At 29.0% G+C, this 21017-nt stretch overlaps 1 protein-coding gene across 1 annotated transcript in view; it reads left to right on the top strand.

The window, feature by feature from the left end:
- Nucleotides 1-21017, top strand: part of LOC141342475 (myomesin-3-like) — an 80937-nt gene that overhangs the window by 57657 nt on the left and 2263 nt on the right. Inside the window, exons 24-35 of the mRNA XM_073846930.1 lie at nucleotides 2210-2316; nucleotides 2691-2735; nucleotides 4798-4937; nucleotides 5064-5208; nucleotides 7157-7216; nucleotides 7392-7459; nucleotides 7597-7704; nucleotides 12167-12254; nucleotides 16781-16819; nucleotides 16902-17007; nucleotides 18782-18945; nucleotides 19029-19065. Of these exons, the coding sequence (XP_073703031.1) occupies nucleotides 2210-2316; nucleotides 2691-2735; nucleotides 4798-4937; nucleotides 5064-5208; nucleotides 7157-7216; nucleotides 7392-7459; nucleotides 7597-7704; nucleotides 12167-12254; nucleotides 16781-16819; nucleotides 16902-17007; nucleotides 18782-18945; nucleotides 19029-19065 (1107 nt within the window). The remainder of the gene's footprint in view (nucleotides 1-2209; nucleotides 2317-2690; nucleotides 2736-4797; nucleotides 4938-5063; nucleotides 5209-7156; nucleotides 7217-7391; nucleotides 7460-7596; nucleotides 7705-12166; nucleotides 12255-16780; nucleotides 16820-16901; nucleotides 17008-18781; nucleotides 18946-19028; nucleotides 19066-21017) is intronic.

Here is a 21017-nt window from a genome sequence, read left to right as displayed (position 1 = left end):
ATATTCATGAAGCATTGCAATGAAGTAGTAAAAAACTAATGCTAAAATAATAGACTAACATTTGAGTACAAATATAAAAGCAGTATGTATTATGATATTTAAAAATGTTTAAATTTTATTTTTTTAAGCATTTTAAAAAAGTAAATATAAAAAACACCATTAAGTTAATTAAAATATTTAAGTATTTTATTTCCATGAAGCATTGCAATTAAGTTATCAAAACTAATGATGCAATATTGAACTATTAACTTAATGAGTACAAATATAAAAACTGAATATATTTTTAATATTTAAATTTATCACTGTGAAGCATTGCAATGACGTAATTGAAAACTAACACTAACATTACAATCTTAACTTACATTAATATTAAAAAATTAAAATATAAAAACTAAATTAAAATTTTTATATTAAGTTAATAAAAATTATAAAATATTATATTTTCATGAAGCATTGCTATGAAAAATCAATGCTACAATATTAAACTATTATTTTTAGAGTATAAATATAAAAGCAGTATATATTAAGATATTTAAAAATATTTAAATATTTTATTTATTTATATGAAGCATTGCAAAGAAGTACTTAATCAACGCTATAACATTACTGTTACCTATTAAGTATAAATATAAAAAAAGTTATTTGTAAAAATAAATCAATACAATATCTTATTGCCAAGTTGGAAAGCAGGCAGTTTTTTCTTTTTTTCTTTTGGTAAAAAGGCACCTTAAACTTTCTTAAAAGGATAGTTCACTCAAAAAAAATATATATATATATATATATATATTGTGCAATTTAGATTTTTTTTTTGTCTGAATTTTTTGTTTTTATTTTACAATTTAGATTTTTTTTCCTCAGAATTCTAAGTTTATATTGCGCAATTTTTATTTTTTTCTCGATTATATTTTACTTTTTTTTTTTCTCTGAATTTTCAGTTTATATTATAGTATTTTTCCCTCAGAATTTTGTTTATATTAAGCAGTTCGGATTTTTTTTTCTCAGAATTCAAAACTTATATTGCACAATTTAGATTTTTTTTCTCTGAATTTTCATTTTATATTTTACAATTCAGATTTTTTTTTCCTCAGGAAAAACTATAAAAGTTTATATCATGCAAATTAGATTTTTTTTCCTAAGTATTCTAAATTTATATTGTGCAATTTTGATTTTTTTTTCTCAATTATATTTTACATTTTACATTTACTATTTTACAATTTTTTTTCTCAGAATTTTTAGTTTATATTTTATAGTTCTGATTTTTTCCCTCAGAGTTCTAAGTTTGTATTTCACAAATTAGATTTTTTTTCTCTGAATATTTAGTTTATCGTGCAATTTAGTTTTTTCCCCAGAATTCTAAGTTTATATTGCGCAGTTTAGATTTTTTTTCTCAGAATTCAAAATTTGTATTACACAATTTCGATTTTTTTTTTTTGGTAACTGGGCACCTTAAACTTTCTTAAAGGGATAGTTCACTCAAAAAAACAAACAAAATTCCACTCAAAATTTTCAAAAAAATATATAGATAATAAATTAAATAATTAATTTAAAAAAAAGGATAGTTCACTTTAAGAAAAACTTACCTCAAAATTCACTCAAAGCTATTTAAACTATTGAACTATTTGAACTATTTAAAAAATAAAAAATACATTTTTTAAAATTATTTATTTATTGTAAATTGACACATTAAACTTTCTTAAAGGGATAGTTCACTCAAAAAAAAAAAATTCCACTCAAAATTTTCAAAAAATATATAGATAATAAATTAAATAATTAATAAAAAAATAAAAAGGATAGTTCACTTTAACAAAAACTGACTCAAAATTCACTCAAAACTATTTAAACTATTGAACTATTTGAACTATTTATAAAAAAAAAGATAAAATAAAAAATACATTTTTAAAAATTATTTATTTATTTATTGTAAATAGACACTAAAGACATTAAAGGGATAGTACAATCTCTTTGAAATTAATCTCTTTTATTTGATCAAAATACAGTAAAGACAGTAAATATTGTTACAATTTAAATTAACTGTTGTCTATTGTAATCTGTTAAAATCTAATTTATTTTTGTGATCAAAGCTGAATTTTTACCATCATTACTCCAACCTTTTTTCTTTTCACAGGAGTAAAAATCATCAGTTTTGGGTTTTGTTTTAGGTAACTGTCCCTTTAAATACTCTATAAACCTGTTTAAATGTTCATCCCAGGTCTGTTCTTACCTTCACGGAAGCCTCGGAGCAGGATTTGGGCCTTTACACAGTGGAGCTGAGCGGAAACCCTGACGCCTCGTCTAGTTTCACCTTCACTGCAGAGGGTAGACATTCATTTTTATCTCTGCATAATGCATTGCCTGAACACGGCGGCACAAGACCTTGTGCATCTGTTCAGCATGAAACTTGATGCATAACTCGTCTTTTCTTAGTGCGACCTCAGTACTTTATCATCATTCGGCTCTTGATGAATGTTTTGCCGAGTTTGTTTGCCCTTTACCGTGTCGTACATGATCGGTGTATTTTCAGCCTGCGCAAAGTGTGACAGAACATGGACTGTTTGTGTCATACACTATAAACTGCATGACAAACATATTATAACTTCAGATACAGAAAGATGAGCATTGAATCTTATTGAAGTTGGTGCCTTTGCAAGACATTGAATTTGACTTTGTGATTGTGCTGTTTCCTTCCTCAGATCTTGAGAGGCTGACAGAACTCAGCTGGCACATCAGAAACCCACGTAAGTGAATCAGATACTGTTCAAAGAATCTGAGATGCACTTGTGTTAAAACGTTTTGACTTGTTTCTGAAAGTAGCCTCTTCTGTTCACCAATGCTGCATTTATTTGATCAAAAATACAGTAAAAATTGTGAAATGTTATCACAATTTAAAATGCCATTTTTTTATGTGAATATATGTTTATTCCTGTGATCAAAGCTGAATTTTCAGCATCATTACTCCAGTCTTCAGTGTCACATGATCCTTCAGAAATCATTCTTATATACTGATTTGCTGTTCAAGAAACATTTCGGATTATTATTAATGTTGAAAACAGTTGTGCTGCCCAATATTTTTGTGGAAACCTGGATACATTTTATTTTTTAGGATACACAGATGAATAGAATGCTTAAAAGAGCAACATTTATTGGTAATGGAAATCTTTTGTAACATTATTAATATCTTTGCTGTCATTTTTGATCAATTTAATGTTGTTATTGAAATAAATGAATAATTTCTTTAAAAAACAGAAAAATCTTACTGACCCTAAGAGTAGATTATTTTGTTTTCTCAGAATTTTTGTAGTTTTGATTTCGTTCCTCAGAATTCTGAATTTATATTGCACAATTTAGATTTTTTTGTATATCAAGCAATTTAGATTTTTTTTTTTCTCAGAATTTTCTCAGAGTTTTTTAGGCAGAATGTGGAGTTTATATTTTCGCAAATTCAGATTTATTTTTTTGGCCGAATTTTGAGTTTATATCTTGCAGTTCAGAATCTGTTTTTTATATATATATATATATATATATATATATATATATATATATATATATATATTGCTATTCTGATTTTTTTTCCTCTCCAAATTCTAAGTTTTTATCGCACAATTTAGATTTTTTTATATCAAGCGATTTTTATTTATTTATCTTCTCAGAATTAGCATAGTATAGTATAGATTTTTTTTTTTTCAGCAGAATTCTGAGTTTATATCTTGCAATTTTGATTATTTTTTCCTCAGAATTCTAAATTTATATTGCGCAATTTAGATTTTTTTTCCGAATTTTGAGTTTATATTTTCCAATTTTATTTTATTTTTACTTTTTTTTTTAAGTATATATGGCAATTTAGATTTTTTTTTTTTAGTTTATATTTTGCAATTCTGAATTTTTTTTCCTGAGAATTGTTTATATCATCCGTCTTATTTTTTTCCCCCTAGATTATTGAGTTTATATTTTTAAATTCTTTTAATCAGAGGTTATATCTTACGATTTAGATTTATTTATTTTTTCAGAATTTTAAGTTTATATTTTCCAATTCTGTTTATACACAGATATTATTTTTATTATTCACAATATAATTTTTTCTCAGATTTCTGTTTATATGGCACAATTTAGTTTTTTCCCCCCTCAGAATTCTCTATTTATATCTCGCAAATATGATTTATTTCTCCGAATTTTAAGTTGAACAATTTTTTTTTAGTTAATATTTTGCAATTCAGATTTTGTTTACCTAAAAATTGTTTATATTGTGCAATTCTCAAAATTCTGAGTTTATATTTTCTAATTCTTTTTTTCCCCCTCAGAATTCTGAGTTTATGTCTTGCGATTTAAATTTAAATATATTACGCAATTTAGATTTTTTTCTCAAAATATTTAGTTATTTTTTGCAATTGTGTTTATATCACACAATATTATTTTTATCTCAGATTTATATTTATATCTCACAGTTCTGATTTGTTAGTTTTTTCTAGCCATTGAATAAAATAATAAAAAAGGAAATTGTGACTTAATTTTGCAATTCTGACTTTTTTCTAAGAATTGCAAGATATTAAGTCAGAATTGTGAGATAAAATGTCACAGTTATCTTTTTTATTTTATTACTCCATTCCATTAATAATCTTCTATGAATAGTTTTTCAAAAATAGACATCCTGTCATCATTTACTCTGCTTAATGTTGCTCCAAACTTAAATTTGTCCTCTTAAAAAAGGAAAAAACACATTTTTAAAATTTCAGAGCTTTTCTCCCTACAAAAAAAAAATGACAATGTTTTTATGTAAACAGTTGCTTGAAATCTCTCCTGCAGTGATCGCTCTGAGGTCTGAAGGCTGGCAGGTCGATGTATCCGAGCAAGGAAGTGTCCGTCTGTGGCTGCAGACCGAACCTCTCAGCAGCGCCGCGGTTCTTCGGCTCATCCTCAATGACAGAGAGATTTCCAGCACACCGGTAACTGTCTACTTAGATTTTGACATAATTAAATCATCTGTGTCTACATATTCCTTTAATTCTGTCTTACATCAGCAACTTGCTCAGTGATTTCTAAAGAGCTGTGTGGATCTGTGTGTCCTGCAGACCCGTAAGATTAACTTTGACAAGGCACAAGGTCTGGTGGAGATCCTGTTTAATGAAATATCAAGAGACGAAGAGGGATCGTACACCGCGCAGCTCAAAGACGGCCGGGCCAAGAACCAGTTCACTCTGGTGTTTGTGGATAAAAGTATGTTTACTATGTCAAATTATAACATTAGACTACAGAGCAGATTTACTTAGGATGCCGGGGTAATGCCGTTTCGCTTCCAACTGATTAGGCTTTTTTGGAAATTTAAGTGATTACTATATTTAGCCATTCAAAAGACTGCAAAAGCGTCCCCAGTTCTGCATATAAACGTAGCACAATATAAGCTAAAAATGCAGCAGGATATTTGTGTCTGTGGCTTGCTGTGTTTTGCCATAATTCCTGCAGACTGCAGCCAATAGAAATGCTTCTCTATCGTGAAAGCAGACTGCAATTTTTGTCACCCATTATAAAAAAAAAAACAAAGTGTAGAGACGATGTAAATAATAGTTTTATTAATTAAAATGCAAGTTTGTGAGATTGCGATGAACTAAGACTTTTTAGACTTTTTAATGATTATCAGGGAAGTTTGCAAATGTGAAATCAAATTTATACATCAGTTTTATACATTTTTGATTTGATACAAAAGTTAATATTAAGTGACTTAAATTTTAGGAACACTGTTGACTGATTATTGTGCTCTATTTTGTCAACAAAAATAGCTCCAAACAAAGCCACAGCTGAGCCGCTGCGCATCTTTAGTCTTTGACAGAGTTTCATTGATTTAATTAATTATTCGGTCACAAAGACTTTAACTTACTGCCACCTACTGGTGGTTTAATTTTTTTTTTAAAGTATAAATTGAGTCATTTAAATTATTTGAATATATATACACTACCGGTTAAAAGTTTGGGGTCAGTAAGAGTTGTAATGTTTTTAAAGAAAGTCCTTTATGCTCATCACTGCTGCATTTATTTAATAAAAAATATAAAAAAAAACTGCAATATTGTAAAATGTTATTACAATATAAAATAATGGTTTCTATTGTAATATACTTTAAAATTTAATTTATTCCTGTGATGCAAAGCTGAATTTTCATCAGCCATTACTTCAGTCTTCAGTGTCACATGATCCTTCAGAAATCATTCTAATATACTGATTTATCATTAGAATGATCTATATTGGATTATATATTGGATTATATATTGCAACAGTATTTATTTAGAAATTGTGATATTTTTTCAGGATTCTTTGAAAAGAACAGCATTTATTCAAAATATAAATATTTTCTAACAAAGTAAGAATTTGCTATCACTTTTTATCAATTTAACACACCCTTGGTGAATAAAAGTATTAATTGCTTTCAAAAAAAAAAAAGAAGAAGAAAAATTTACTGACCCCAAACTTTTGACCGGTAGTGTATATTTAAAACTTTAAATAACTTTGTTATTATGAAATGCATTAATTCCACCTCTGAGTCAATATTTGTAAATGTAAATATTTGAAATGTAAATATTTTATAATGCCACATTTGAGCTCTTCTGTGCCATACAAATTTGGTAACTTATTCAGCCTGGTTGTATCTTATTATTTTAATTGAATTTATTGTTTATTTAAATTTTTTCAAAAGTTTACAAATCTAAATTTTTTGGCACAAAAGATGACATACATTATTAAAGTTTGAATTACAAAGGTTAAAAAAATCTTTAAGAAGTCAAATATCACCTTATAATGGTAAGGTTCATTTCTGTCAAACTGGCCAATTAGAGACTTTTTTTTTTTTTTTTTTTTTAATATATTAAACACAGCCTATCTTTAATTTGGCCAGAATTGCAGGTGCCTGTCTTAATATATAAGAAGGTTTAAAGACAATATGAAATAAGTTGTTAAAAAATGTTATTATAGATTATAAAGGTTTTAAAAATTAAATGCATCCAAAAGGCCATCTAAAACCAAGTGAATTTTGGCCATTTCCACCACTGTTCTTACTACATTAATACTTAATACAAACTTGTAAAGATAACCGGCAGTCAGTGGAGGAAAGCCTTGTAAGTTGAAGGTCATGTTTCTTCAGATTTAATCTTTGTTCTTGTGTTTTGCTGTTTGTCAGAGTTTCAGGAAACACTGGCCAAATCTCAGGCCAACAGACGAAACTGGAAGAGAAAGGCGGGTGAGTATACAGGAAAAACTAGTTCCCAATAAAGACCATGTTAAAATAAATACAGAGAGGATGAAATAGCTAAATGTTTATGCAGATGTTATTTAAAGAAGTTTTAGATGGAGAACAGCATGAAATGAACTGAATGAATGAATCAAATGTTTCTCTTTGTGTTCTGATCTCCAAGGTCCTCATTTCGAGGAGTTTTTGTCATGGACAGTGACTTCAGATTGTGAAATGATTATGAAGTGCAAGGTAATGATGTTTATTCACTAATGACTATAGATTGACCGATATATCGGTTTATTCTTCCCGATATTCGAGCATTTTACTATAATCGGATATGCATCAGCATGTAAATACAGTGTTAACTCGTGTGTTTATGGCTGCAGGTCACCAACGTGAGCAAAGATACGCGTGTGAAGTGGTTTAAGGACGGAATGGAGTTTCCTCATGCGGTGTACGAGCCCACGGGCGTCAGCACCTTCACCGTACCGCAGGTATAGACGTCACATTCACATTTACATACAAATACCAGCATCGAGTCCATATGAGAGCCAGAACTCTGAGATCAGAGGCAGAATATCAATAAAAATAATATCTGGAAAAATGTTAAGGGTTCAGTACGAGTTAGTTGTTGCCAGTGGTGGACAGTAACGAAGTAGTTGTAATTCGTTACTGTACTTAAGTACATTTTTCAAGTATCTGTACTTTACTGGAGTAGTTTTATTTTGAGTAACTTTTACTTTTACTTCACTACATTCCAAAGCATAATATCGTACTTTTTACTCCACTACATTTAATAAAACATGTCGTTACTCCTTATAATATATTACGTGCTCCGAGACGCAGAAGCAGTGTCTGATTAATGAACAAACTGATTCTTTTCAATCGGTTCGCAAATCGCCACAAGCGATTCATTCACGAATTGGACTGATCCAATTGCAGTTGTTCAAACTCACTGATTCAAATGAGCCGTTTAGAGCGAGTCTCCAGTCAACTGAATTCACAAATAAGAACCGGGAGATTGTGAGCGCGCGCGACTGATGCTGCGAAAAGTAAGATTTAATGTCGAGTTTTAGGATTAATTATTGCAACTGTCAGTTGTTTGCGAACTAAATCTGCTGTAAAGGGTGATGTATTTAAGCCCGCTGAAATGATTAAATGCAGACACATCATCAACATTGTCTCTTTTTAGGTAAAAAAACGAAACATTAAAATAACACAGATTAAATCAAATAACTCATAACGTTACACGTTCATATTCCTCGCTGCTGTAACCTCAACAGTTTTATTAAAATGATACGCATTTAGCCCTATGTGACGTCTGTTTTTATATTGTTTATTAACGGTATACTTTTTTATATTGTTTGAATCATCTAGCGGCTAGCCTAATATACAGAAATAAATGTTTATTCATAACCATACTGAAAATAAGTAAATATTGTTAGCTGATGCTAACTGTCTAGCTAACAAGCTTGCTGGTGCTAAGTTGAGGTAATTTTCAGATATGAAGTCCAAATATTTATAATCAACCATCTAGACAGATTACATCTGAGGGAAAAGAAAATATGTGATGTTCAGATGGTAACTACAGAAATTATCAAAGTGTGAAGTGATGCCCTCTGGGGACATTTGGCCAGGGGTGTTTTTACACCACAGACAATGTTTGAGAAAAAAGAAAAATATTATGAAAAATAATTAAATTTTTCTTCCTAACTTCAGGCCTTATTCTCATATCATTTATAACTGTGCCGTTCCGAAAATAACAAGCTTTAAAACACTTTTCTTACTGGTGAAAATGAGATGGTTAAATCAGTTTTCTCTCAGGTAACGTTACAATGCAATGTAAGCTTCACAGTGAACATTGTCAACGTAGACCATATCAACAACAAAAATCTATCTTGACTCCATATAGGCTAGTGGTTATTTTGGGAAAAACCAAGGCTTATAGTAGGATTATAAAAAATATATATGCTAATATAAATTTATAGCCTTTATAAAATTGCAAAATATGTCAGTACTTTTTTACTTAAGTACACAAAAAATGTAGTACTTTTGTACTTTCACTCAAGTAAAATGGAAAAAGGAGTACTTTTACTTTTACTGGAGTAATATTCTATTATACGTATCTGTACTTTTACTCAAGTACTTGATTTGTGTACTTCGTCCACCACTGGTTGTTGCATGGTAATTGTAGTTTGCGTTTACAACTGACATCTATTTATTTTTATATTGCACCTTTCAAAACAAAAAAGATACAAAGTGCTTTACAATAAGAAGATACAATAGGTATAAGAATTTATAATAGACATATAAGAAGATATAATACAAAACTATTTAAAAACACAAAACTTTTTTGTTGAATTTTGAATTCTTTTTTTTTTTTTTTCAGAAATCAGAGTTTATATCTTGTGATTTAGTTTTATTTTATATATATTTGCAATTCTGATTTTTTTTTTCCCGGTCAGAATTCTGAGTTTATATTGCACAATTCTTTTTTTTTTTTTTTCATAATTTTGAGTCTATATTTTCCAGTTATTTTTTTCTCAGAATTCTGAGTTTATATTGCACGATTTAGATTTTTTTTCTCAATTTTGAGTTTATATTTTGCAGTTCTGTTTATACAACACAATATTTTTTTTCTCAGATTTCTGTTTCTGATTCCATTTTGAATCAGTTTTATTTTTCAAATTTTTTATTTTCATTTAAATTTTAGTTAAAGTTTTTGTAATTATTTTTTTGAATATATATATATATATATATATATATATATATATATATATATATATATATATATTAGGGCCGGGACTTTAACGCGTTAATTTAGATTAATTAATTACACAAAAATAACGCGTTAATTTTTTTGAACGCATTTTAATCGCACTTAGTTTTGCACCGCGGAACGTTTCTCACTGGATGAGATTCGGCGGACCGATTATAATGGAGCACCAACTAGCGTTCTCTGGTTCAGACAAGCTGCGTCCGTCCTAAATAGTATTGTATGTCCCAAATCGTAGTATGTTTAAAAAAGTATTCCAAAGATTCCCGGATGGTCTACTACTTAACGATCAATGCACACTCTTAACGGCTAATATTGCAGTCAACACACTGCGCCGTGAACGAGGATTCGATTAGAACTACAAACACGCATAAAAAGTGTTAAAAAACTACAAACATGGAGGATATGCGCGACCAACGGACAGGTAGAGAAAGGGGTTTGAGTGATAAATAATCAGTGTGTAACCTGATAAAAAATATTTTTTAAATGTTATCCGCGTTATATTCCATGTGCAGCAACATTTATAATGATAGGTTTGGTCATTAACGTTTAAATGCATAATTAAGCAAACACAAGAGCAGAGTTCTCGGCATGAAAGACTCGTTAAAGAACGTGCCTCTTAATTTCTCTCTAATACGGTAGGAAATTAAATTAAACGAAGCGGTAATGGACAATTCCGCTTCTAACCTGTAGAGGGAGCATTGAGGGAAAAGTTACTTAGTGTTGCTTTACTCTCACTGTAATCTTGGAATTAATCTAGATTAAAATGGCTAATTTGAATTCTGCCGAAGGCATTTAGAATATGTGTGCTACCCAAATAATGACTAAAAGTAAGTCTTTGAGAATGGGTTTCTCAAGCCAGATGGCGCATTAGACCAGGGGCTCATCTCCCGTTTCCAAAATGCATCACAAACTGCTTGACAATTGCATTTACAACACAATTAACTATACAAACTTGTGTAACCAGCTATTCCTACACTGCATGTACTTCTGCGTAAAGGGCTGCGCAACGTGTGCGTTGCAGTTAAATACACAGACGTGCACGGGCATGGATATCTGCGTGCATAGTCTTCGGTTAAACTGCGTTGCTTTTAGAAGCGTCAATTCAGTTGTTGCATATAGTTTGTCTTTATTTCGGGATTATCAAAGTAAATTAAAACTCAAATTTGAGATTTTACTGGGGCACAGCAGATTTTCACCAATAAAAAGGGTCTAGCAACGCCCCTGTCCTGAAGCAAACCCGGCGGCTTCATAGCTGCATCCATGTTAGCACGTCTCGTTTGATGTGGTGATTTCACAGTAGGCATACACACAGGTTCGAAGACTCGTTCTCGCCCCTTACAGTGCAATTCGGTTAGGTATACATCCGCGCTAAAACATCAAGGTGAAAGTCATCATAGTAGACCCTGCTCCCAACCCAACTTTGAGAATAGATTAACGGCGCTATTTTTTTAATATTATTTATTTATATTTTATATTCATTTTTTATAGTTTTTTAAATTTTTTATATTTTATTTTATTTCAGATAACTTAATTTTAATAATGTTTATTTATTTTAAGTGATGAACATGTTTTTATGGTTTTAAGTTTTGTTATTAATAGTTTTAGATATATCAGTGCTCAGGAGCCCATTTAGTATCGATTCCTTTAAAAAATATCAATTTTAAAATGATTACAAAACGTGAGTTTCTGCATTATTTTAAAATATATTTAACACTTCTGTTTAATTTTGATTGAAAAATCACAAAAGCATTTAAGAAATAATCAATAGCGATATCTCTATCAGTAACATATCAGTAAAAATTATTAAAATGTTTAAAAAAAATTATTATTATTGTTTTTTTATTATTAAATTTTTACAATTAATAAAAAATATTATTATTATTATTATTATTATTATTAAATAATATTGGAATTGATTTGACTTTGACATTTCTGCTTGTACACAAATATAAACAGTGACTAGTTTAATTATTTTTCTATTTCGGCCGCAAATGCAGTCGATAAATCTTAACTCGTCCTAAACCCGGATCGTTCCTTTAACACGGCGTCTAATTGCCTGATAGAGGAGAAATCCTTCCACTAATCTTCCTGGCGCTGTCCGATTAAAGTGCTATTAGGGTGTAATTGTGTCTGGACTGTAATCACAGTGGCCCGTGTTATTTGTCATAATCTTTCAGGTGACGAGGAAGGAGCTGGGTGTGTATAAAGTCGTGGTGTCCGACAACAGAGGAGAAGATGAGAGCGTCCTGGAACTGATAGATGATGGTGAGAACATTATGAGAGTCATTATTACTGTCATTACTGTATAGTAAACATGAATAATATGCCTAATCAAATAAATAGTGTTAGATTATTGCCTACAATAATGGGTGTAGTAAAATCACTGCAATGAGCAAACATTTCTAATATAAATTAAAGAAGTTCACTTCCAGAACATAAATTTACAGATAATTTACTCACCCTTTTGTCATCCAAGATGTTCATGCCTTTCTTCAGTCATAAAGAAATAGTTTAAGGAAAACATTTCAGGATTTCTCTCTATATAGTGGACTTCTATGAGTTTGAACTTCCAAAATGCGGTTTAAATGAAGCTTCAAAGGGCTCTAAACAATCCCAGCTGAGGAAGAAAGGTTTTATCTAGCAAAACGATTGGTTATTTTTGAAAAAATATTACAATTTATATACTTTTTCACCTCAAATGCTTGTTTTGTCTAGCTTTGCATCAACTCTTTGTGTTCCGGTTCAATACAGTTAGGGTATGTCGAAAAACTCCCATCTCATTTTCTCCTCCAACCATAAAATCGTTCTACATTGCTGCAGAAGTACCGACCCAGTGTTTACAAAGTGAACATGCAAAGAAAACAAATGCTCTTTACAAAAAAAGGTCAAACAGCGATGTTGGATTATTATTTTGAGGTTGGAGGAGAAAATGAGATGGGAGTTTTTAGACGTACCCTAACTGTCTTGAACTGGAATACACAGAGTTCAAGATGAGCAAGATGAGCCTTTGAGGTTAAAAAGTATATAAAATGTTTTTTTGTTTTTTTTTGCAAAATGACCGATCGTTTTGTTAGATAAGACCCTTCTTACTGAATAAATAAGCTTTCCATTGTATAGTTTGTTGGGACAATATTTGGCCAAGATACAACATACAACTTACTGAGAAAATCGTCTTTAAAGTTGACCAAAATAAGGTTCTTAGCAATGCATATCACTAATCAAAACTTAAGTTTTTATATATTTACATTAGAAAAATTACAAAATATTTTCATGGAAAATTATCTTTACTTAATATCCTAATGATTTTTGGCACTAAAGAAAAATTGATCATTTTGACCCATGCAATGTATTTTTGTCTATTGATATAAATATCCAGGATTACATATGACTAATAAAATAATTAAGTGTAATTTAGAACTAAAGCTCTAAAATAAACAGATTTTTACTCTGTATTTCTTGGAATTGCTTTGACTGTAACATTTCTGCTTTTACACAAATAAAATATTGTTCTATATTCTTCCACAAATGCAGTTGATAAATCTTAACTCATCCTGAACCTGGATTTATATACTTTTTAACCGCAAACGCTCGACTTGTATAGCTCTGCGTGAACTCTGTGTATTCCAGTTCAAGACAGTTAGGGTATGTCAGAAAAACTCCCATATAATGTTTTAGGAAAAAATAATTATATCATGTTATAGGTGTAATTTAGAAATAAAGCTCCAAAATAAACTGATTTTTACTGTGTGTTTCTTGGAATTGCTTTGACTGTAACAAAATAAAAAGCAGGGACAAGTTAAAATATTGTTCTATATTCTTCCACAAATCAGTCAATAAATCTTAACTCGTCCTAAACCTGGATTGTTCATTTAACACAATTTATATACTTTTTAACCTCAAATGTGACCCTGGACCACAAAACTTAAGTCTCTGGGGTATGTTTGTAGCAATAGCCAAAAACACATAGCATGGGTAAAAATGATTGATTTTTCTTTTATGCCAAAAATCATTAGGAAATTAAGTAAAGATCATGTTCCATGAAGATTTTTTGTAAAATTCCTACTGTAAATGTATCAAAATGTAATTTTTGATTAGTAATATGCATTGTTAACCCTCTGGGGTCTGAGGTGTTTTGGGGCCCTGAAGAAGTTTTGACATGCCCTGACATTTGTGCTTTTTTCAGTATCTTAAAAACATATGAATGGTTAAAGTCAGATTACATTGTAATCAGCACATATTGGGCTACAATAATATGCAAGCAACATTAATGTGCATGTTTGTGTTTTTGAGAAAACTATGTTTATGCGTGGTTATTGAAAATCTAAAGTTTTGAAGTCACTGAAATAAGGCCATGAACGACTTATAGGACATTTCTTTACAAGACTTTAGATAATTGGATGTCGTAGGTTAGAATTTTTTCAACCAAATGATGTGAAAATCATCTCGTTCACTCGTTCAGAGAAAACAATATATTGATTTAAATTTTATAAAACATGTTTTGTGATCGAAAGGGATTATTCATAGGTGTGGCAATGGCCCATGAATATTTAGCAATTCACACCTGAGAGACAAAAGAGCCCTCCCTAATGGCCCCATCAATGCCTGACTTCACTAGCAGAACAAGAAACAATGTGAGAAGATTCAGAGAATGGAGTTTTAGATTATTTTTATTTTATTTACTACACTGTATAAACAAAACATACATAATGAACGTCAAAGACACATTATTGAGCTCCCTCATCTAACCACACGGATGTGCACAGACTTTGTGGCATTTCTGAAAACTTCTTCTGAATTCTGTTCAACAAATGAAACAGGAAAAATCTTACCTGCTATTTTACCTAATTTGGACAACTTTAAAGGTGATTTTCTCAGTATTTTGATTTATTTGCACCCTCAGATTCCAGATATTCAAATAGATGTATCTCGGCCAAATATTGTCCTATCCTAACAAACCATATATCAATAGAAAGCTTATTTACTGAGCTTTCATATGATATATACATCTCAGTTTTGTAAAATTTAACCTTATGACTGGTTTTGTGGTCCAGGGTCACATATGCTCGTCTTGTCCAGCTCTGCATTTACTGTGTAATCCAGTTCAGTATAGTTGGGGTATATCTCATTTTCTCCTATAACTTTAAAAATGTTCTACATCACCGCAGAAGTACCGAACCCAGTGTTTACAAAGTGAACGTGCAACGAAGGTCAAAAGCCCTTTACAAAAAATGTAAAACAGCAATGTAGGATGATTTTGAATTTGGAGGAGAAATAAAGATGAAAGCTTTTTGACATACCCTACCTGTCTTGAACCGGAATACACACAGTTCACAAAGTGCTAGACGAAATGAGCATTTGAGGTTAAAAAGTATATAAATTGTACTTTTTTTTTTTTTTAAATTAACTGATTGTTTCGCTAGATAAGACCCTTCTTTCTCAGCTGAGATTGTTTAGAGCCCTTTGAAGCTGCATTTAAGCTGCATTTTGGAAGTTCAAACTTAGGAGCACCATAGAAGTCCACTATATGGAGTGAAATCCTGAAATGTTTCCCTCAAAAAACATAATTTCTTCACGACTGGAGAAAGACAGACATAAACATTTACAAGGGGGTGAATAAAATATGTGTAAATTTTTGTTCTGGAAGTGAACTTCTCCTTTAATACTTTTATCAGGGTGGCCTTGAAATGTCTTAATTTGCCTTAAATCTAAATCCAAGGGTCTTAATTTTTTAATCTTAATTTTAGAGGGAATTTCTCCATTAAAATGTTTTTTTTTACACTTTGAAAAGGAAAAGTTTATTGTTTTGAGGAGAATCGCCTGCGCAGGTTCTAAATCTGTTCTGTTGCTAGACACGCGCTTGCTTGACAACGCCTCAGTGTTGCCAGATTTAGCGGGTTTCCGCCCAACTACACGCATGTGATTTGCGGATTTTCTAAGTTTAACCATCATAGAGTAAAAGTTTATAATTACCACATGTTTTGTCTTGCCACTTTACCAATTCAAACTATTTAAAAAGGGAACACGCACGCTGATTTTTTTATCAGAGAGAGAGAGAGAGAGAGGCGCGATTCACACAGATTGATTCCTCTTGAACGGAAACGTACATACAAAGTCCTGTCTAAATACCCGTTTTGGTATTCTGGTAAACACAGTCGGTTATGTCTTCTTCAGTGAACCGAAACAGCTGAGAAAGAGATGCGTGCCAGTATTCGGTACGTGCATTAGGCCTTAAAGAGACAGCATCCTATAAATACCTGCAGTGAGAAGCACTAGTTATTTTTCAATTAATTATTAAATATCCGCACCTGAATTCTAGGGTTATTGATTTTATTAGTAATTTTATGTTGTATTCATTTACACTTGTCATTTGTGTAATTGTTCTTGTTTTGTTACTGACTTTATTAGTTCAGCTAGTAGTTTTTGCTGTGGATTAGAAGTACTTAAAGTAAGCATTCAGTAATTAGGAAAAAACTTTTTTTTTTTTTTTTTTTTTTTTTTTTCCGTTCTTCTTCTGGAATAGTGTTTTCTGTTGAATATTCCCAAGAACAATCAGTTAAATAAAATAATAATTTAAAATATCCTCATAGTTTTGTGCTTGACTTTTGCGGGACTTTCAATTTGGTCTTAAATTTTGTTTGAAAATGGTATTAAAAAGTCTTAAAATGTCTTAAATTTAACTTGGTCGAACCTTTAGACACCCTGTTTTATGTAATGGAGTCAAATATCAAGACCTTTGTATTAAGTAAATGCAGAAAATCATTCTAATATGACGTCTTGTTCCTTTTGTTCAGAGTTTGAGCGTCTGATGAAGCAGCTCGGTAAACAGTGCGGTAGGTTTTTGTCATGACTCTTCAGACTCGCAGGTCATTTGAGGTCATGTTTTGTAATATCCCGTGTGTTTGTGCTCTACAGCGCTCTCTGCTGGTCCTGTGTACATCCAGAGCACTGCGCAGGGCTTCAAACTCTACTGCTCCCTCAAATACTACCTGAGCTACATGAAGACCAGCTGGTTCTTCAAGTGAGTTTCAAGTTTAGGGATGTAAAGAAGGTTTTTGCATGTATATACACTACCAGCCAAAGTTTTTGGACAGTAAGATTTTTAATGTTTTGTAAATAAGTCTCTTTTGCTCACCAAGCCTGCATTTATTTGATCTGAAGTACAGTAAAAGACGTAAAATTTAGAAATATTTTTACTATTTAAAAAACCTGTTTTCTATTTGAATATATTTTAAACTGTAATTTATTCCTGTGATCAAAGCTGAATTTTCTAGCATCATTACTCCAGTCTTCAGTGTCACATGATCCTTCGGAAATCATTCCAATATGCTGATTTGCTGCTCAAAAACATTTATTGTTATTAATATGTTGAAAACAGCTGCACAGAATTTTTTCAAGTTTCTTTGATGAATAGAAAGTTCAGAAGAACAGCATTTATCTGAAATATAAATATTTTGTAAAATTATAAAGTCTTTATGCTCACTTTTGAATAATTTAAAAGCTTCCTTGCTAAATAAAAGGATCAATTTCTATCTTATTTCTATTCTCTCTCTCTCTCTCTCTCTCTCTCTCTCTCTCTCTATATATATATATATATATATATATATATATATATATATATATATATATATAAATTGCTGCTCAAAAGTTTGGGATTAGTAAGATTTTAATTAAAATTTTAATGTTTTTAAAAGTCTCTTATGCTCATCAAAGTTCCATTTATTTGATCAAAAATACAAAAAAGGTAATATTATGAAATATTGCAATTCAAAATAACAGTTTTATACTTTAATATACTTTAAAATATAATTTATTTCTGTAATTCAAACCTGACAAGGATCATGTGACACTGAAAACTGGAGTAATGATGCTAAAAAATTAGCTTTGATCACAGGATAAATTAAATTTTAAAATATATTCAGATAGCAGTTATTTTAAATAGTAAAAATATTTCACAATTTTACTGCTTTTGCTGTACTTTGGATCAAATAAATGCAGGCTTGGTGAGCAGAAGAGTCTTCTTTCAAAAAAAACAAAAAAACATTAAGAATCTTACTGTTCAAAAACTTTTGACCGGTAATGTATATATTTCTGTATGTATATAAAATTAAACATTTACATATGTTGTTAAACATTTAAATATAACATTTTACCATTTATTTACAAAAATTGCATTAAATAAATGAACTAAAATAACTATTACCAAATCTTTTAGCAGCTGAAATTAGACCAAATAACTGATCCAAACTATAGTATAAAATACTATATATATATATATATATTATTCCTTTACCAAAATTGTAGGATACATTTATGAGACAAAGTAAATGGAACATCTGAGAAATGAAAATGTACATTTCTAATTGTTTTTTAGTCCAGTTAAACTTAAATAAATAAATAAATAAACGTGAACTGAAATTAATAAAATGTAAAAAATAAATAAATAAATCTTAAAACAAATAAAATATATAAAACCTTTTTTTTTTTTTCAGATATTTTCCAAGTCAGCATTTCTCATTTTGAATTAGTTGAAGTAGATGTACTAAAATAACTAAAATTTAAATTGAAATAAATAATAATAAACACTATTGTTATATCTTTATAATATTTTGAATTTGATTTTATTTTTGTCTTTTAGGCTTTCTGTTGAATTTTAAAATTATTTAAAATTTAAAATTCAAATTTAAAAAAAAAAACAGAATTTAAATTTTTAATATTTATGACACTGTACTGAAGCAACACTGGTTTAGTCCTTTTTTTTCCACTCTGATGATTTCATTTTCTTGCCGTGACAGAGAGAAGAGAATTGACTTGGAGGAGCGGACGAAGCCGGGCAGCAGCATGCAGAAGGTTTGGATTGAGATACTCAACCCCACTGAAAACGATAAAGGGAAGTACACCCTGGAGATGTTCGACGGCCAGGAAACACACAAGCGCTTTCTGGATTTGTCTGGACAAGGTAAAGCAGCACAAAACATGCCACTCCAGCAGGAGAATCAATCAACCCAAAACTAACAAAACAAGTCTCTTTCTTCTCTGCAGCGTTCGCAGATGCTTTGCTGGAATACCAGAGACTGAAGTAAGTCAAGATGTCTTTTAATATTCAGCAACTGAATTTGACCTTTGACCCTTCACTAAGCTCCACCCTCTTTGGTTAACGTTGCTAACTTAGACAAACAAAACATTCTATAGGAATGAATAGAGATGTCTTAACAGTGAACAGTATGGTATATATATAAATGTGTATATGTATGTATTTGTGTGTGTGTGTGTGTGTGTGTGTGTGTGTGTGTGTATAACATAATATGTGGTTTATTCATATTATATAATATATTTTTTATAAATCCTATATTTAATATTCTAATATATACTTATATATTTACATTGAAATTTTAACAAACACACTTTTAGTTAGATATATATTTTTTTTTATTAAAAATAAAAAACTAATTTAAAAAAATCTGCAAATTATATTTGGTATATATAATTGTTTAAAATAATAGATAAAAATACTTTATTTAAAACAAATAAAATTTAAATAAAAAATAAATTGTATTTAAAATACATATGTTTGTGTGTATTAATTATTATTCATTAAATAAAATTGAACATAATATAAAACATAATATTAAATATTTTGGCGCTTTTTTTTTTTTTTTTTTTTTTAATGAATTAAAATAAAAAGCACTTCATGCATGTTTTTGATTTAAAAAAAAATGTAAGCAGAAAAAATAGTAATGTAACTATAAACGAATAGATATTATATTTTAAATTATATGCATGTTTTTGGATTATTCAAATAATTTGTAATTAGAGTATTTATAATTGTATAAAATAATATGTTATATAAAAATACATTATTAAAAAAATATATATATAGTATTTAAAAAATATGTTTGTATGTATTTATTCATTAAATAAAATTTAACATAATATAAAATATAATATTAAATATTTTGGCACTTTTTTTGTACAAAAAAATGAATTAAAATAAAAAGCTCTTCATGCATGTTTTTGATTTTTTTTTTTTAAATGTAAGCAGAAAAAATAGTAATGTAACTATAAAATAATAGATATTATATTTTAAATTATATGCATGTTTTTGGATTATTAAAATAATTTGTAATTATAGTATATATAATTGTATAAAATAATATATTATATAAAAAAAACATTATTAAAAAAATAAAATTAAAATAAAAAATATATAGTATTTAAAATATGTTTGTATGTATTTATTCATTAAATTAAATTAAACCTAATATAAAATCTAATATTCAGTGTTTACCGCTTATTTACAGAAAATGTATTCAAAATGACAATGCAAAACACTTTATTATGTAAGCAGAAAAAAGTAATGTAATTATATAAAATAATAGATATTATAGTAAAATTAATTATTATATGCATGTTTTTGCTTTATTAAAAAAATCTATATAAGCAGCAAATTATATGTAGTATATATAAATTGTATAAAACGATATAAAAAATTAATTATTAAATTCAAAATAAGTAAAATGAAAACAAATGAAAATAAAAATAAAATTTTATTTAAAATATGTTCATTAATTAATATGTATATTCATTAATTAAATCAAATTAAACACAATATAAAATATTATATAAAATATTTTAGCGCTTCTTTACAAAAAATGTATTTAAAATGGCATTGCAAAGCACTTTATGGATGTTTTTGCTTTTTAAAAAAATGTAATGCAAACAGAAATTTAATGTAATTATATAAAATACATATTATATTTTAAATTAATTATTATATGCTTGTTTTTGCTTTATTAAAATAACTTGTAATATAAGCAGCAATTTATATATAGTGTATAAAATTGTATAAAATAATATATAAAAATACGTTAAAAAAAGTCAAATTAAAATAAAAAATACAACTATTTAAAATGTATGTTTGTGTGAATATATTCAGTGATTAAATAAAATTAAACAATATATTTTACCAAAACATTAATTTAAAATAATATTGCAAAGCACTTTATACATGTTTTTATTTATTTTTTAAAT

The sequence above is a fragment of the Garra rufa genome, chromosome 9, assembly GCF_049309525.1.
Source record: "Garra rufa chromosome 9, GarRuf1.0, whole genome shotgun sequence".
Classification (NCBI taxonomy): Eukaryota; Metazoa; Chordata; class Actinopteri; order Cypriniformes; family Cyprinidae; genus Garra; species Garra rufa.
Note: the sequence above shows the minus strand (reverse complement) of the source record. Positions and strands in the feature narration are given on the sequence as shown.